Genomic DNA, 19,461 nt, shown 5'->3' with positions numbered 1-19,461 from the left:
ACATCCTCCAAGAAAGTTTTACCTATAAATTGACTGGTGCCAGAAACCTGGCCTCAAGCTGAATATCAAAAAATGCATCATCATCCCTTTGGGGAGAGTGACGTTCCTACAAATTGTCACATTAATAACAATGTCCTAAGCACACAATCAGTTGTGAGGGATTTGGGCACCCAGGTTGATAGCAGCCTGATTTTTGACCACCATGTTGCTTCCGTTGTATGGAAATCTTTCTACATGGCCCACCTCATAAGTAAGGGTATCTCATCCAGGGACAAGGAGGTTATAACATCCCTGTATTCTTCCCTTATAAGGCCCATTATTGAGTGCAATGCCCCATTCAACATGTACCTCGCAAAGTAGATGCAGCAGTTGGAGACCACAAAGGTTCCTCACCAGGAGAATCCAGGGCCTCAAAAATCTGCCATACACAGATAGGCTAAAAGCCCTATCCCTCTACTCAGTTTCATACAGACTCCTCAGAGGTGACCTCTGTCTGGCATACAAGGTGATCTCGGACCCTATCTTGATGGGACTGCTACATATCTGCAAGTCAAGCTCCACCCAAGTAACCTGCACGCGTGGCCTCAACCTGGTCTGTGACATCAATAGGATTTGTTGACAGGACAGATTTGTGTCCAGATGTCTCCCCCATCTGTGGAATAGACTCCCTCTCCACATCAAACAGAGTACCTCTTTACCCCGTTTTAAGCACAAACTGGATGGGATACAGAAAATACATCCCTGGGATTCCACCTGTGTCAGGTGCTGACTTGTCTAAACATGGGCTAAACTCTTTATAAGGTTTATAAGGGTCTCTGGGCAAATAGCCTAGTAACTTCCTATGATCCTATAAGCTGTTGGATGTAGAAAAAAGAAGAGTTATGAGCTATGGAGCAGGGGCATAGCTAAGCATATAATGTAGTGTAGTCTGCTTAAAAAATAATGCATTTATTTTGTGCAGTGAGATGTGCAAGAATGTAAATTTAAAAATGGTGGTGTGTTTCTGTTTGTCATGGTTTGTGGTTATATATAGGTTCATAGGTTGGTTCATAGGTTGGTACTAGGCTATCAGCCCTAGGGCCTATACAAGCCTAGCCATAACAATTCCCTGGCTATTTCTTCCCACATTATTTACTTTCCTGGACCCCTGTCTAGCAGGGCGACTGACGTGATCCCTGGGGTGAATTTCCTTTCTCCCATCGTCAAGGTTCCTCTTGAAGAGGTCCAAAGAGGCACTCTACTTGACATGTATGGGCAATCTATTCCAGAGTCTGGGGAGTCTCTGGGTCAGGAACCTATCCCTCCAGCATGTTTTGTTTATTGTGATGACAAGGTTTAGATCCCTGGAGTGTGTAGCTCTGAGGGATTGGGATTTCTTTAAGTGTAGCATGTCCAACAGCTCTGGGTTTGACATGGCCTTATATGTTAAGCAGAGATCGCCTCTGAGTAGACGATATGCGACAGAGTATAGCTGGAGTTTTTTAAGGCGGTCAGCATAGGGCATCTGCTTTAGGCCTGTGATTCTTTTAGTGAGGTATTTCTGAGGCCTTTCCAGTTGTTGCAGATGTCTTGAGAGGTACATACCAAATGAAGTGTTGTATTCTATAATGGGTCTAATGAGGGATGAGTACAGTGGGACAATGACCTCCTTTTTTCTGGATGAAAAGCCCTTCGTGATGAGGTGTGCCACATAGAATGATTTCCTGACTGTTGTGGCGATGTGGTTATGGAAGGTGAGACCACTGTCCACCTGTGTCCCTAAGTCTCTTATCACACTTTCTGTGTTTAGTGTACTGCCACCTATATGGTAATTCATGGATACATGTTTTTTCCCAAAGGGGATAACAATACATTTCTTGGCATTGAGCTTGAGCCCATGTCTCTGGCACCAAGCATCTGTTTCTGTAAGGCCCTTTTGTAGACTATCCACATCATTTGGGGATTCAGTAATGGCTCCCAGTTTGCAGTCATCTGCAAACTTTGTTAGCCAGAGTCCCTTAGTGTTGACCTGTACTTCAGAGAAGTAGATGCCAAACAAGAGTGGCCCCAGGACTGAACCCTGAGGTACTCCACTTGTCACTTGTCTGGAGCTGGATTTGGAGTCGGCTACTTTTACAGTGTGGGTTCTATCAGTAAGCCATTTAGCAACCCATTGGGTGACATAGGGATTAATGCCCAACTTAGTAAGTTTATCTATGATTCCAGAGTGGGGGATGGTGTCAAAGGCCTTGGCAAGGTCTAAATAGGCTGTGTGGACCACCTTACCCTTGTCCATGGCTCTGGAGACTGATTCAAAGAAGTCAATCAGGTTCAGGAGACAAGATCGCCCTTCACAAACCCAAACTGGGTGGGGTCCAGTGTTTGAAGGTTGCCAATGTCTTTGTTTATAAGTTCCATGATAATACGCTCCATGGCCTTGCAGATAAGGCTTGTCAGACTGATGGGACAGTAGTTTCCGGGATCCAAGGTGGATCCCCTTGTGGATTGGGATAACTGTAGCTCTGCGCCACTCAGTGGGCACAAAACCTGAGGTGAAGCTATGATTAAACATGACACTTAGGTGAGGTGCCAGTTCATATTGTAGTTCATGTAGTACACAGCCCGGGATGTCATCTGGTCCCATGGATGCTGTATTCTTGGCTTTAGAGAGTGCGTTTTGTACCTGTGTGGCCGTTATTACTGGAATTTGGCAATCTTCCGGTATTGAGATGGGCCATTTAGGGGGTGAGAGGGGGGTGAAGTTGGCACTGAATCGATCTGCCAGGATATTGGCAATATCCTTCGGTTCAGTATATTTCATGTCATTCTGTTTTAGCTCAGAGCAGATCTGAGCATTGCCATTTAGATTCTTGACATAGTTATAGAATGCTTTGTGGTTGTCTTTGGAATCTTTGGCAATTTTATTTTCGTAACTAGCTTTGGAGGATTTTATGAGGCATCTCAGTTTCTTACTGAGGCTAGTAAGGGAGTTTATTGCATCCTGGGATTTTCCTTTTTTCTGCAAAAGTTTCTTCCTTTTGTTGTAAAGTTTTGTTTATGGCAGGGGACCACCAGATTGGCTTCCTTTTTTTGGATGAGAGCATTTTGGTTCTATTTGGGATGGCACGATTCATGCATGAGTGGATGTGCTCGTACAGTGCCTTAGTGTAGGATTCAGCAGTTGAACTTTCAGTTCCCGTCTGCATGGGTGTCATGAAGTTTGTCACTTCTGTGAAGTTGGCTTTGGAGAAGTTTTTTACAGTGGTTTCCTTACTGGGGGGTGGGGGTGGGATGTGGATGTTAAGGGTGATTAGCTTATGGTCAGACCTGACTAACGAGGGGGTGACCATAGGTATGGAGCATTGATTTCCCATGTTGGTAATGACCAGGTCTAGGATATTGGAGCCCCTGGTGGGACTGTGGATTAGTTGATCCAGGGCGTTGGAATTTATGAATTCCAAGAACCGTTGCGCAAAGGTGTTGGGACATGAGTAGTTTTCCCAGTTAATGACAGGGTAGTTAAAATCACCCAGTATTAGGGTGTTTGGTTCTATCTTAATATTTTCCAGTATGTTTAGAAAGGTGTAGTGAGAATCTTGGGGTATGGTGCGGGATCTGTAGCAAGCTACAATTTGGATTGCAGTCTTACCTAGTGTTAGTTGCACTTGGAGAATTTCAGACACATTGTGTTGGCCAACTAGCCTGGTGGTGTGAATATCCTTGGTGAATATTGACACTCCTCCACCTTTAGTGTTTCGGTCCTGGTTTGGTGGCCGAAAAGTGTGGTAAGAGTTGTAGCCTGGTATTGCAGGGGTGCTCTCTGGAGCCTTGAACCAGGTCTCAGTTACTGCACAGATATCGATGTTCTCCATTTGTAGGAGTGCCTCGAGAGAGTGCATTTTGAGGTTTAGACTTCTAACATTGAGTAGCATTACCTTCAGATTTTGCATGCTTGTACCTGTTACGGTGGTGGTTATTTTGCTAAATGGCATTTTTTTTTTAATTTCGGTAACTGTGGCTGGCTAACTGAGATTTTTGCTTAAGCATGACATTTCAGTCTTTTCCAGTATTGAAAAGATGTGTTATCAAAAAATGAACTGTCCTGTTTGGGGATAGAAGAGGGACTAAATGTGAGTTTGTGTGTGTTTGGGGATAGCTACATATCACAATTTGGTTCACAGCTACATAAAAAACAATGTGGCTACACCTGTGCTCTTGAGTATTAATGACTGGAATGTGTACTGCATATTCCATTACAGTTATTAGGTGTCACAGGCAAGCAGGTTCCCTGGAAAGGGAAGTTTAGAAACACTGCTCGTAAATGGTGAGAGAATTTAAGACTTAATGGGACAGAAATCAAGGCTATTTATGTAGGAGCTTGCAGAATTATCATCTGTATCTTACCCCAAAAACAGGAGAATGGGCAAGGTATATAGGCCAACAGGTCCCAAGAGGGATTGTTTGTCTCTCTGTTTTTAATCTGTGAAAATAATGAAGATTCATGCAGGGTTGTTTTTGTTAGGAGCTTCCTTGTATTATGGGTAGACGCACATCATTTTTAAAGTTGTTGGGAAAGAAACAAGGTACTGGAAGCAGAGTAGGCACTGTTTGCACTTGTTACATGAAGGTGAGTGCTATCCACAGAGTAGGAGGACCACAGTTTCTTACCGTCTGCTTTAAAATCTGAAGCATCTTTTTGAGTGCTGTGTTTGTTTTTCAGCTGTAGTATGTCTTAGCATATGATCTTACTGTACTTTTTTGGATTTGTACTGCACTACCCTACCTGGATTTTAGCAGTGCTTGTCACTTTGGCCTTGATTAAAAAGCTGTTTGGAACATGTATTGGCTTTGTTAAATACTGCAGCTTTTCCCTGTTTTGAGTCTTTTAAACATTTTGTCCCCCCTTATTTTTTACAGGGCAGTTATCCTCTCTCACCTTTGTGTCAGTGGCAGCTTTTTTACCCTTTCCTCATGGCTTCCTACCTTCTTTAAGGACACATTCCCAGAGTCAAAGGTATGTTCACTTTGGCTTTCCTACGAATGATAGGACATATTTGCAGAGGTTAATTTTGATAAGTTCATATAATGTATTTAAACAATTTAAGGTGTACGTTTTTTACTTTTTTAAAGCTTTTGTTGAAGTACATATACATAACACATTTACTAAACTATGTAAGTAATCCATCCATTAAAAGTAAATAAATGTGGACAAAAGAAATGTAAAAGCCCATCACGTAATTTCAGTTCAGTTTCATGTGGCTGGGGTTAGGCGTATATTCATTATTTCTCCTCCATGTAAACCTTTTTACTTGTAGCAGTTGTGTTCAAGCAGCTGCCTGGGAGACACTTGCTTGTCTCAGACCCCACTGTGATCTTACCACATGCAGTGCAAATAAGAATTGTGTCTGAAATCCTCCGGGGTAGGGTTTAGGATATACAGCAGTAGTAGAGAGATAAAAAAGTCTTGCTCTGCGGTAATTGAATTCTGGCAGATATATTCAAAAAATGAGAACAAGTCACCACAGCCTTTTGAGTAGCCAGAGCTGTGTAACGTTCATTTGATTATCATGACATCCCCCCCGCTTTGAGATCCCCACTGACCGAGGCTCTTTCCCAGTCTAAGCTATTGATATGATTTTATGTGATTTATGCATATTGATCATAAGCTCTATGGATTTCCAAGCTAACTCTTCTCGATTTTTTGCTCTTTCTGCCCCGTCTGCTGACCATCCGTTCTTCCTTCCAGTTACCAAATTAGCCTATTAATTCCCCTGTGGCTACTAGGGGTGAGACTGTGACTACCAGAAAGAGGGAGAGAGGCTGTTGTATAGCATTTTAAGCCTTATCACACTGTGTTGGTTCATGCACAAAACTGTCACGTGAACATGTGAAGAAAATGTCCCCACCTCTATGTTGATGTGCCCATCTGAGGGTCCAGTCCTCAAGTAACATGCAGCGGGACAGCATAGGGTTCCATTCCACATTGCACTTCATCTTTTCTGAAGACCTGTCCTTCTGTGACGTGGCATGTATTTCTCCATGCTGTACAGTATGCACTTTCAGCACAATGTTAGTTACACACCTTCTCAGCATACATGCCTTGCCCCTTGATAGAGAGAAAGGGGGGGTGAGAGGACACAGACTTATCAGTCCCTCTCATCGCCGTGCAGCTCTGCTGTTGCCAGGACTACTAAATGAACACCAGTCAGGATATCGTAGTTGGGACTTCATCCCTGTACTCAACAGAATTAATGATTTCTAGCCTGAATCATTTGGAGTAGCTTCCTAGGGTGTTCACACTGAAGGGACTTTGTGGGTGTATGCATACACACACGCACACGCACACACACACATACATATATATAAAATGTATTAACAGGTATGTGTGTTTAACTATAAATATATATGTGTGTGTGTAATAAATATATGTATAAATTATGTAATGATTGGTCGATGTGTTACTTGGTCAAAAACAAAACATTCACCAAAACATGTAATTCATTATTACATAAAACAACTAGACCCTCAGTACATCAAAAAAGGAAACCAATTTCCTTTTCTGATGCACTACTCAAAACACGCCTACATGCATGATAAATTTGTCTGAATGTTGGTACTGTTATGGGAAGGGCTTTTTTTAAGTTAAGACGCGTGTTAATGTTAGAGGCAGGAGCAGGGCTAGTGTTAGCAGGTGTTACTGTGGTGAAGCAAGGGGCCCCCTTCCCATAACACTACCACTACCCAAGACATCTGGGACACACACACACACACACACACACTTACATACACTAAATCTCTTCCCTAACCTAACCCTAACATTAAATGCTTACATTCGTACACACACATGTTCTATCCCCTTACCTAATCTTTACTCTTACCAACACACACATTCGCAAATACATACACATACCTTGTATATATTCCTGTTAACTGTTTTGATGTAACAAATGTTCATTTGATGAATTGGATGATGTCCTTCAAGGATGCATCTGCAGTCCTTACAAATGGGTTGTCCTGTCGTCAGGCAGCCCTTCGGTCGGCCGGATTCCAAAGTCTGGGTCTGGCCTCGGCTGGTGTCGCACTTCACCCGACGTCATAGCTGCAGTTCTTCGGGTATAAAGGCATCAGCCGATGCCATTTTCCTCAGTCTTTCTTGCGCGTGGCCAAGCAGAAGCTGTTCGCAAGTGCCGGTCGGGCAGATCCAGAGATTACTACTACCGAATACTACTTCAAGACTTCTAAAAAGCTAAGTACCCCGTTGGGGACTCTTTCTTGCCTCAGCCGATGTCAGAAAAAGTGAATAACTGTTTAACTTGTGGGAAACAAATACCTCATAAAGATTTCCACTCTTACTGCTTACCTTGTTTAGGCCCAGACCACGATGTAGCAGCTTGTTTAGCCTGTGCTTCTTTCAACCGACAAACGCTTAGACGTCGGTCGGAGTTTGCTGAACAGTTTTTCGGCTCAGATTTTGCGTACATAATGCCGTCGGATCCTCCGACTACTCAAATTGTTAAGAAATGCAAAGAAAAGGACCGACACTCGCGGTCCGCGGTTTCGGCCGAAACCACGGTTAAGCAAACCGAAACCGAGCAAACGGTTCAATCTTCAGCCGAATCCATGACTACTACCGAGGCCCCCTCTACCCTAGTTGAATCGGCCTCTGAAGTTTTACCTACTTCTGTGGTTTCACAAGACTTATCGGACACCATCCCTTTGGATGTTTCTACCCCAGCACGTGGTGCTGCTAGGCCTCCTGCAGCCATGTCTATAAAGGCCTTTGCCAGGGCTAAAGCAGCCAAAACTTCTAAGTCTGTGCCTGTTAAGCCCCCCTCTCACAGGCCCAGTTCCAGTTCCCAGATGCTTACTCTGGCAGAGGATCTCATCTCTTTAATAAGGGGATCCCAATCTCACCCAGACAGGGCCTCTCAACCTCCAGCAAAGAGACCTAGAGCAGAGCCCCCTGAGCCAGTGTCCTCAGATGACTCTTCTGATGATACAGACAATACAGACCATCCAGAGGCTCCTTTTTCTACTTATGAAGATTCAGATGCTGAAGAATCGATTCCTTCTGCTTCTCCACCAGAGGAATTTTCATTTGGGGAAACTTTACATGCCATGAGAGAGCAATTCCAATGGCAGGGGCAAGATTTCTCAGATTCAAGGAAAAGGCTTAGGACCTTTTTACACTTACCGCAACATAGGCCCTTAGCTATACCTCCAGTTCTTCCTGTTGTGGATGATGCATTCAATGATGCTTGCACTGCTCCTGATACTTTACCTCCAGCCCCTGCTAAGCCCGATAGGTTCTACAGGGTCCCGGACACTCATCACCATTTATACAAGGCTCCTTTCGCAGATCCTGAGACTATCTCCCAGGGGCCTAAGGCAGTAGCTTCGACCTCAGCTAAAAAACCCCTCCCTTCTGAAAGGGAATCCAGGTCCTTAGAGAGATGGGGTAAAAAAGTATACACCTCTGCTACTCTCTCAGCTAGAGCATTGAACTGTCAGTTTCATATGATCCAATACCAAGAGTTTATGCTTGATCAGTTAACTAAGAAACTGTCCTCGGATGATTCTTTAGATAAGAAATATGTTCTAGAAATGGTGAATAGCATTCAGCAGGTTAGTAACCATTCCTTAAAATGTGGCTATGATGCACTGGAGGCTTCATTTAGATCAGCCATGACTGGCACAGTTATAAGAAGGCATGCATGGTTGAAAGAGCAGGTCTTGCCGGATCATGTTAAAGCAAAGCTATTAGATGCTCCTATGGATAAGGTCAGTTTATTTGGTTCTCCTGCCCAACAGGTACTGAAGAAAATGGAAGAGAAGGCAAAATCTGTACAAACAGTAAAAGATTTCTTACAGGTTCAGCCTCCAAGGTTTAGCAGGAACTGGCCTTCCAAAAATTGGTCCTTTCCAGACTCCTCTAAAACTCAGAGCGGCAGGAATAGGCGTTCAAGAGGCAGAAATCAATCCAGAGGAGGTGCCTACAGGGGACGCCAGTGGCAAGGTAACAACCAACGAGGCACAGACACAGCCACTACCACTGCAACAGGACAATCACAGTGACTTGGCTTTGACACCGCCTACCAGGGAACAAATAGCAGCACCCTTAGGTGGAAAGTTAGCACTATTTTCAAAAAACTGGCACTATATCACAAGAGACAAGTGGATTTTGCAAACTATAGACCAAGGCTACAGGTTTCATTTCCACACTTTACCCAGAAAAAGAGGAATGCCAAACCTACCACCAAATCAAAAGACAGAAGCTCTAAAACAAATAGCTCAATTAGCAAGGATGAGAGCTGTGGAAAGGGTACCACCTATGGAACAAGGCAAGGGATTTTACTCCAGACTCTTCCTGGTACCAAGAAAAAAATTGGAGGCCTATTCTCGACCTGTCCGCTTTAAACACATTCATCATCGTTCCAAAATTCAAAATGCTGACCCTACAGCAACTTCTTCCCATGCTGGGCAAGGAGTATTGGCTGGTAACTCTAGATCTCAAGGAGGCATACCTGCACGTCCCCATACGACCACATTGCAGAAGATACCTCAGATTTCTTGCAGGATCAGAGCATTATCAATTCTCAGCATTGCCCTTTGGCTTATCTACTGCCCAGAGTGTTCACGAAATGCCTGGCATCAGTAATCGCTCACTGCAGGCTTCAGGAATCCAAATTTATCCATACCTGGACGACTGCCTGATACAAGCGGACAACAAAAACAAGCTAACAGAAGACTTACAAAGAGTCATTTGCTTACTACAGGCCCTGGGATACACAGTCAATATAAAAAATCAAGACTGATACCATCCCAAACAATAACCTTCTTAGGTGCAGAATTGGACACAGTAAAACAGATGGCATTCCTAACTGCAGAAAACAAGAACAACTTCCTCTCTACTTTTGGCATTAACAAAGCAGAACAAACTAACAGCAAGGAAAGTACTGCAGGCCTTGGGCTTCATGGCATCCTGCATAATCCTGGTCCCCCATGCCAGACTGCATATGAGAAAGCTACAGTGGTACCTAAAGAATTTATGGTCTCAACACAGGCACAGCTTAGAAACCGAAATACCACTAATTCCATGCCTGAAACAAGAGTTCCTATGGTGGGCTCAGGCATGTCAGTCAAACCCAGGTTTGCCCTTCCACAGCATTCAACCAAGCCAAACCATCACAACGGACGCCTCAGACCTCGGTTGGGGGGCCCACATGCTGGACAAGTGCATACAAGGCTTATGGACTCCAGAGCAGCTGCACCTGCACATAAATCAAAAAGAAATGCTGGCAGTACAACTAGCAATCCAGAATTTCAGACCATTCCTCCAAGAAGGCCAGTTGATGATAAGGACAGACAACACCACAGTCATGTGGTACATCAACAAACAGGGAGGCACTCATTCATATCCTCTATGCCGAATGGCCCTGGACCTATGGAATATGGCTCTGAGTTACAACATTCAGTTACAAGCAATTTTTGTACCGGGAAAAGAGAACATCCTAGCAGACATATTAAGCAGAACTACCTCGGATGCTCACGAATGGATGCTACACCCGGACATCTTCAAGGCCATCACAAAGAAATGGGGACTGCCACAAATAGACCTATTCGCATCCCCACTCAGTCACCAGCTCAAGAAATTCTGCACAAGGACATACCACCCACTTGCTTGGAAGGTGGACTCTCTATCCTTCAGTTGGAAAGGCCTGACAGCATATGCATTTCCCCCTCTTCCTTTGATGCACAAGGTGCTATTGAAAATCAAAGAGGAACGTCCAAGGATAATTCTGATAGCTCCAGACTGGCCAAGACAACATTGGTACCCATTACTGAGGAGCATGTCTCGGGGGAGAATGTGGACACTGCCCGTGATTCCCTTGATGTTAACTCAGAGCAACTACAACATCCTGCATCCAAACCTGAAAACTCTGCAACTGACTGCCTGGAACATTACATAAGAGCAACTAACCCAGATTTATCCCAAAGGGTTAAAGACATTATCCTTGAGGCCCGCAGACCCTCAACAAGAAGGAACTATGCAGGAAAGTGGAAAAGGTTTCTCATTTGGAGTACCGACAGGGGCAAAGATGTGTCAAAGGTAGACATTGCCAACATCCTGGAGTATTTGGCAGAGCTTTTCCATACAGGCCTGTCCTATTCCTCCATCAAAATACATGCATCAGCTATTTCTGCAGAATACAGCTCCACCTGTCTTTTCGCATCCTCTACTCAGGCAGTTTCTGAGAGGAATTAAGAATGTAAAACCTCCTAGGAAACCACCATTACCAGCATGGGACTTGAACTTTGTACTAGAAAAATTGACACTTCCCCGTTTCGAACCAGCAGCAACAGCAGATCTTCAACACCTATCCTGGAAAACTGATTTCCTGCTGGCAATTACCTCAGCAAGAAGGGTTTCGGAACTACAGGCTTTAATGGCAGTACAACCCTTCCTAATCTTCCATCAAGATAGAGTGTCCATGAGAACTAATCCTACATTTATGCCTAAGGTGGTATCCAGAGTGTCTTTAAACCAGGCAATCCACCTACCTACCTTCTTTCCCAATCCACAGAACAGGGGGGAAAGACTGCTGCATACCTTGGATGTACATAGACAGTTACGTTACTACCTGGACAGAACCAAGGGCAATAGAAAATCTGACCAGCTTCTGGTAGCATATGCAACAGGAAGGGAAGGAAAAGCAATTTCCAAACAGACAATCTCCAAGTGGATAGGAAATTGCATTAGATTCTGTTACTCCTACCATGGAAAGCAAATTCCACAGAACATAAGGCCTCATTCTACAAGGGCTACAGCCACTACCACAGCTTTCTTACGAGTGGCTACCAAGGACATTATAGAGGCTGCTACTTGGACCTCCGTGCATACATTTGCCAAGCATTATAACTTACCATTATACTCTAGATCCCGAGCAGGGTTTGCCACTGCTGTTTTGCAAGGGATCCTAACTACACCATAATTTCTTCTTCCTCCTCCCCTAGTTTGGCTATGGTATTCTACCCATTTGTAAGGACTGCAGATGCATCCTTGAAGGACATAGTACAGTTTTGTACCTACCATAAATGTAGATGTCCGAACAGGATAGCATCTGCAGTCAGGATTACCCACCCTCCTTCCCCTCTGTGGTACTCCTAGGGTATTTGCCCACCTAATAGCTAGCTGGGGGGGATCTCATTTGTATATATGTACATACATGATTATTTTTTGTGTTTGCCTTCTACTATTTGGAAACATTGGCATTTATCCAAAAATTTAGCTATCCAAGAGGGCAACTGGCATCTGGGGCAAGAAACACTGTGGAAAATGGCGTCGGCTGATGCCTTTATACCCGAAGAACTGCAGCTATGACGTCGGGTGAAGTGCGACACCAGCCGAGGCCAGACCCAGACTTTGGAATCCGGCCGACCGAAGGGCTGCCTGACGACAGGACAACCCATTTGTAAGGACTGCAGATGCTATCCTGTTCGGACATCTACATTTATGGTAGATACAAAACTGTACTTTCCATTCAACCAAACAGCACTGCACGTCCAGCTGTCAACTAAAGCAACAGCAGCATACCTCTCAAACTCATAAAGCAAGAAACTTGGACTGAGCCTAAAATAATGGGTGTACAAATGCTTAAAAATTGGAACAGATTTTTAAATATTGCTCTTATAAACTTAGAAATTTGCTAGAATAATTCCTGAAAGATATGAAGTGTGAAACTAAAAAATCTATGTCATTATGTAGTGATGTTAATTCCCAGTGATTTGCGAAAAATGCAGAATGTTAAGTTGTCAATCTCGCCTTCATTCTTGCTTGATGGGTTCGGAGCCGATCCCTCGGCTCCGACTCGGCACTTGCTAAGCTCGAGAGTCACTTTTACCAGCTCGAGGCAGCCCCATATCCCATGATGCAAGGCGGTAAGTACTCAGATCTCGTTTGCCGCTTCGCTTATGAGGTCCTCCTTTTACCAGCTCCTGGTAAGTGATTTACTAATTCGCTATTTTAGCCCCTTTTAACTTAAAAACCCCTTATTGTTAGTTTTTATATAGTTTTAAACTGTTTCTGACAGAAATTTGTCTGTCTCTTATTATTTTTTTAATCAGACTTTACCCATCCCATCCCCCCCCCCTGTTAAGGTGTGTGTGTGTGTGTTTGTAGTTATACCTTTTTGGTATACTTAAATTTAAATTCTTTGACTGGTGTGTGTGTGTGCTTGTATACACCATGTCAAAAGAAAGGGTCTCAGGCTTTAAGAAGTGTGACTCGTGCTGTCAGAAGATGTCTCTGACAGACGGTCACACTTCTTGCCTTTATTGCCTGGGGCCTCTTCACCTGCAGGACTCCTGTGCTATATGTCATTCTTTCAGCCAGAGAGTCCTGCAGGAAAGAAGAAACAAATTAATACTCAGGGGCCTTCTTAAGCCGGAGGGCTCTCCGGCTAAGTCGGCTCCACCTAAGACTGCCAAGTCTTCCAAGGCCCAGGCTTCTGTGTCAAAGCCTGCGGCCTCGGCTCCGACTCGTTCTGAGTCGAGATCGGCTCCGGCTGGAGCCGATTCTGGCTTAACCAAGCCTTTGGCACCGATGGCTATCGGTGCCGATTCTGCATCGACCACATCGGTGTCGGCTCCGATCGGCTCCCACCACCATGTGGCACAGGCATCGGTGTCGGCTCCGATCGGCTCCAACACCGTTACTCTTGTGGCTGTATCGGCTCCGGCTGGAACCGATGCATCGAGGCTACCTGTCGGCTCCGATAAGTTGTCGGCTCCGACAGGTTCAATAGTTTCATCGGTTCCGATGGCTCCTTCGAGGAAGAGGTCGAGGTCTCCTTCCTTGGAGCTGATACTTTTGGCTCCGGCTTCACCTCTCCTCTTGGAACGGAGTCATCGAAGCCGATCTTCAAGGTCATCCAGGCTTTCGGACCATGACTTAGAGAGAGTGGTCAGTAGATTACTTAAGTCACAGGCACTGGCCCAAATGTTACATAGTCCGTCTCAACAGACGACTATTGGTCCACACCCCGTTGCAGTTCCTCCTTCAACTCTACCCCAGAGCTTGGAGTTGGAGTCTTCGAATGGTTACTGCTACGGCTGAGGGCGGATACCCCTTCTGTCCTTCAGCCTCTACTCTTATCTCCTCTTGAGACCTTCCTTAGAGGGATTCGTGGCGGGCTTCCATGGTCTCCTCCGAGGGGTGAGTGGCATCGGACCCTTGTCCGAACCGCTCTTCCCCTTGGAGCCTCGGCCTTGGTGAGCTCGGCTCCGACATCTGCCTCGAGACTTCCCTTTCGGTGGTCCCTGGAGTTCCTAGCTCTTGAACGGGTTCTCTCGGACCTGCCTGGGAGGGAGCATTCGAGGTGATGAAGAGTGTGCTGGCCACTGGTATCAGCCAGCAGTCTGTTCCCTTAGCTCCTCCCTCTATAGTGCCTGTTGACATCTCTGCCACTTCTCTTGCTACAGGACCCAGAGATCCTCCGCCTCAGGTTTCCCCATTGGGAATTTCCCCTCTTCCGAGGATTCTCCTGATGTTTCGGGAGATCCTCCTAGGAAGAGGACTTGTAAGAGGAAACACGTAGACTCCCCGAGTCTATCACTTCAGATACTGACTTTGATGAGTCAGAGGGATCCCCAAGATCCCCTCTGAGGATGTCTCCTTCTCAGACATCCTAGAACTCCTTAGACAGAGGGAAACTGGCCCACCAATAATCCCTCTGAGGATGAGTCAGTATACCTAGAGGCATTTGGATCTCGGCCCTCCACCTCCTGGGTGTCTCCGCCTTCGACCCCTTATGCTGGTTATTCCCCGCAAGGCGTGGGCAGCTCCTGTCTCTGTAGAGCCAGTCCCTAGGAGGCCTTCAAAATTTATCACTGCCCGTGTGACAAGCAATTCCTCACTAAGGGTGTCCCGCAGATGGCATGGAGGTGGCAGCGGCCACCAAGAAGGAACATGCAGATCCTTCCGAACCCGTCCATCCGCCAAATAAGGACTCTAGGACCATGGATAGGTGCGTAGCGGATGTTTTCCTCAGCGACCTTTGCTATCGTTCGCTGAATTACCTATGTCACTTCACCAGACTCCAGAGGGATATCCTTAAGGAGCTGGGTGAAGTAGTACAGGATCCTACAGCTGCAGGGGCTCAAGAAAAAATTGCTTCGCAGCTAGGAACCCTTAATTCCATTGCAAACTCCTCCATGCGGCTAATATCATATGCTGCTGATGGAGCGAGTAGGGCCGCAGGTACAGGTGTGGCTCTTAGACGCCAAGCCTGGATGCGGCTATGTGACTTTGCAGATCCCTTTAAGGCATCCTTCACAAACTCTCCCTTTGATGGGTCAGCTTTGTTTGGCCCTCAAGTGAAGGAAACTTTGACCAGGTGTGAGCAGGACGGCAAGACTCTTTCTGCCGTGAGTCCGTTTTCCACCCTTCTAGACCTTACCCCAAAGGACAGAAAGGTGGCAAAATGTGGTTCCATAAATCCCAAGGAGTCACGCCCGGATTCACGTGGTCAGTTTACCCCTAGAGGCAGAGGGGTAACAACAACAGGCGCTCTAGAGGCAGAGGGGTCCTAAAAACCAGGGAAACAGAGAGCCTCTCTCTGACAAGCCCTTTCAGCATCCCTGAGATGTTGCCCGGCTGTCCCTCCTTGGAGGCAGTTGGGGGAAGATTATCACTGTACCCAGAAGCCTGGCATTCCCTCACTCAAGACAGATGGGTACAGTCGATCATATCCAAGGGTTACATAATTCCTTTCGAGGAAAGTCCTTTCCCCTCAAATTCCCTTCCAGATGTACCACCGGTCTAAGGGAAATTGCAGAGTTAGAAGTCTCAAAACTACTGCAAAAAGAGCCATTCAGCCAGTTACAACAGACCATTCAGAGCCGGAATCTACTCAAGGTTCTTTTGGTCCCCAAAAGACGGGAGACTGGAGACCAATATTGGATCTCAGCAGACTCAACAAGTCTGTGAGGAAGACAAGATTCCGAATGGTCACTCTTCAGTCAATTCTGCCCTTCTTGCAGAAGGACAACTGGATGTGCTCAATAGATCTTCAGGATGCGTACTATCACATCAAAATTCACAGACGCATCAGGAGATTTCTCCGCTTTCGGCTGGGGTCCAGTCATTTCCAGTTCAGAGCCCTGCCCTTTGGTCTCACTACAGCCCCCAGAGTGTTCACCAAATGCATGGCAGTGGTCACGGCTCACCTGAGACGTCAAGGATTCCAGGTGTTTCCATATCTCGACGACTGGCTCCTGTCAGCCACCACCAGGCATCAGCTTATTCAAGCCAGGGATTACACAATAAATCTTTGTTCTCATTTGGGCATCTCGATCAACTTCGAAAAGTCATCCTTATCGCCCTGCCAGTCTATTACTTTCATAGGCGCAAACTTAAACACTGTTCAGATGTCAGCTACCCTTACAGATCAAAGAGTTTCAGACATTCAGACTCATGTCAGGATCATTCTAGCCAACAAGAAAGTACAGGCCGGAATGGTTCTAAAGGTATTAGGCCTCATGGCTGCGGCCATTACTCTTCTTCCCCTGACTCGCTTCTACATGCGCCTTCTTCAGTGGATGCTGTTCACACAGTGGTCGTACCAACAACTTCCAATGCGTCACCAGATTCTGGTGACACAGACTTGCAAAGATCATCTTGCTTGGTGGATCACATCTCCTCAGCTTCACCAAGGCAGACACTTTGTACCCCCATCCCCGATAGCCACTGTCACCACGGATGCCTCCCTGATCGGGTGGGGGGGGCATTATCAGGGCAGGATGGTTCATGGGACGTGGCAGCCGTTCGAGTACCATCTGCACATAAATGTCCTGGAGATGAGAGCAGTGCTTTTAACGTTGCAAGCCCTCAATGACTTTCTTCCCGTAGGGACAATTGCAGTCCACACAGACAACATGTCTGTAGTTTGGTATATCAACAAACAGGGCGGAACCAAGTCCTACCCTTGTGTCGAGAAGCGCTCAGACTATGGCAATGGGCGATCTCCTCTCATCGGTTTCTGGTAGCAACGCATATCCCTGGGAAAACCAACATTGTAGCGGACAGATTGAGCAGAGCAATTCTCATGCCTCACGAGTGGTCTCTCAAGCAATCTATAGCGGAAGAGATATTTCTGGAATGGGGTCGTCCATGTTGCGATCTTTTTGCTACTCCCCAAAACAGCAAATGCCAAGACTTCTTCTGTCTCTTCCCTCTATCAGGCCATCCCCCCAGAGACGCTCTGACCCAGGATTGGCCCCAGGGACTTCTTTATGCCTTCCTCCATTTCCTCTGATCCCTCAAGTTATCCAGAAAGCTACCGTTTTGAGAGCCAAATTGATTCTCATTGCCCCTTACTGGCCTCGACAAGTTTGGTTCCGTTCCTCCATCGTCACCTTTTGGTGCAGCCGTGGCATCTGGACCCAGTGCCAGATCTTCTGGTTCACCAATCCGGTCAGCTGCACCGGTCTATCCCTTCTCTCAACCTCACAGCATGGTTGCTCCACTTCCTTCCTTAGCCAGGCTTCCTTTGATCTCTAACCCAGTTAGAGACATCATAGTAGCTTCTTTAAAATCCTCTACCAGGAGGATTTATACAAGCAAATGGAAACGTTTCTCTTATTGGGCTAAGGCCAAGAATATTGATCCTTTCACTGCCCCTGTTCAGGCAGTCCTGGACTTTTTAGCAGAGATTTTTTCATGCAGGCTCCTCTTCTTCCACAGTCAGAGTTCAATTGGCTGCTATCTCCAACTTTCATGTCGGGGTCGCAGATCATAATATTATGTCCCATAGGCTCTGCAGGGCCTTCTTGAAAGGAATTTTCCTACTAAAGCCTCCAATCAGGAATCCTCCTCCGCAGTGGGATCTAAATTTAGTGCTGACATCCTTGATTCTTCCCCCCTTCAAGCCAGCTGTTTCTTGTTCCCTGAAATTTCTTTCTTGGAAAACTTTATTCCTAGTGGCTATTACATCGGCCAGGAGGGTGTCTGAACTTCATGCTCTATCGGTTCGACCCCTATTTGGTTTTCACAAAGACAGAGTATCTTTGAGAACTAATCCGACCTTTTGCCTAAGGTCGCTTCAAAGACCAATTTGAATCAATCCATTGATCTCCTGTATTTTTCCCAAACTATTCAGACAGAGCCGAACAAAAACTACATTATCTTGATGTCCACCGTCAACTCAGATATTATTTGGACAAAACAAAAAAATTTAGAAAATCTGATCAACTTTTTGTTTCCTATGCGGATAATAAGAAAGGCCTTCCTGTTTCTAAAGTGACCTTGTCCAGATGGCTTTCTTCGGTCATCTCTGAAATTTATCTGCTCAGGGGAAAACAGCTGTGCTCAAAACCTAAAGCATATTCAACTAGGAGCTTAGCTACTTCTACAGCCTTTCAAGCTAGACTTCCTTTAGACACTATTTGTGCAGCGGCCACTTGGGCCACTCCTCACACTTTTGTTTCCCATTACAAATTGGACTTGGCCTCCAGGGACAGAGCCAGTTTTGGCTCTACAGTCCTCAAGAGTCTGTTCCATTGAGCCACCCAGGATAGAGGTGCTAGGGCGGTCCCATCAAGCAAGAATGAAGGCGAGATTGACAACTTAACATTAAGAAGTTATGTACCTACCATAACGTTCCATGTTAGTTGTCTTCTCTCGCCTTCTTTCTTCGACCCTCCCTCCTTCCCCCAGGCCTGGACAGACCTTGTTATAAGAAATTATTATGCTGAAGACCATTCAGACCTGGTCCTTCTTCCATCCTGTAAGTTTTCTTTCTTCCTTTGGGAAGTGTTTTATGCTTGGTGCTATTGCCCTTTGTCATCAAACGAGATCTGGGTACTTACTGCCTTGCATCATGGGATATGGGGCTGCCTCGAGCTGGTAAAAGTGACTCTCGAGCTTAGCAAGTGCCGAGTCGGAGCCGAGGATCGGCTCCGAACCCATCAAGCAAGAAAGAAGGCGAGAGAAGACAACTAACATGGAACGTTATGGTAGGTACATAACTTCTTATTTCATTAGGAACAGACCAAAAATGAGGCAAAGTTTGGTCAGTCTGTGAATATCTGGACAGTTGAAAGGTGTGTGTGTGTGTGTGTGTGGCGTGTGTGTGTGGCGTGCGTGTGTGTGTGTGTGTGTGTGTGTGTGTGTGTGTGTGTGTATATATCTTATACATATGTATATGTGTGTGTGTGTGTGTGTGTGTGTGTGTGTGTGTGTGTGTATATATATATATATATATATATATATATATGTGTGTGTGTGTATACACACATATGTATGTATGTATCAGATACATATATTCATACATCCATGCAAAAGAAGGAAGATTATTGCAGGAAAGTGACACCATGTAAAACCAAGCTTGATGGCCATCATTGTTACATCTTCACTTGAGTGGGTATGTGGGAGTAAGGCAACATATAAACTGCTTGTTTTTGTTTTTTAAATGCTAAACATAA

At 45.5% G+C, this 19,461-nt stretch overlaps 1 protein-coding gene across 1 annotated transcript in view; it reads left to right on the top strand.

Moving 5' to 3' along the window:
* The window catches only part of SLC17A9 (solute carrier family 17 member 9), a 679,555-nt gene that overhangs the window by 276,925 nt on the left and 383,169 nt on the right, over positions 1-19,461 (top strand). The window contains exon 7 of the mRNA XM_044089907.1: positions 4,897-4,993. Coding sequence (XP_043945842.1) covers positions 4,897-4,993 — 97 coding nt within the window. The remainder of the gene's footprint in view (positions 1-4,896; positions 4,994-19,461) is intronic.

The sequence above is a fragment of the Protopterus annectens genome, chromosome 12.part0 (genome assembly GCF_019279795.1).
Source record: "Protopterus annectens isolate FY-2018-M chromosome 12.part0, PAN1.0, whole genome shotgun sequence".
Lineage (NCBI taxonomy): Eukaryota > Metazoa > Chordata > Ceratodontiformes > Protopteridae > Protopterus > Protopterus annectens.
Note: the sequence above shows the minus strand (reverse complement) of the source record. Positions and strands in the feature narration are given on the sequence as shown.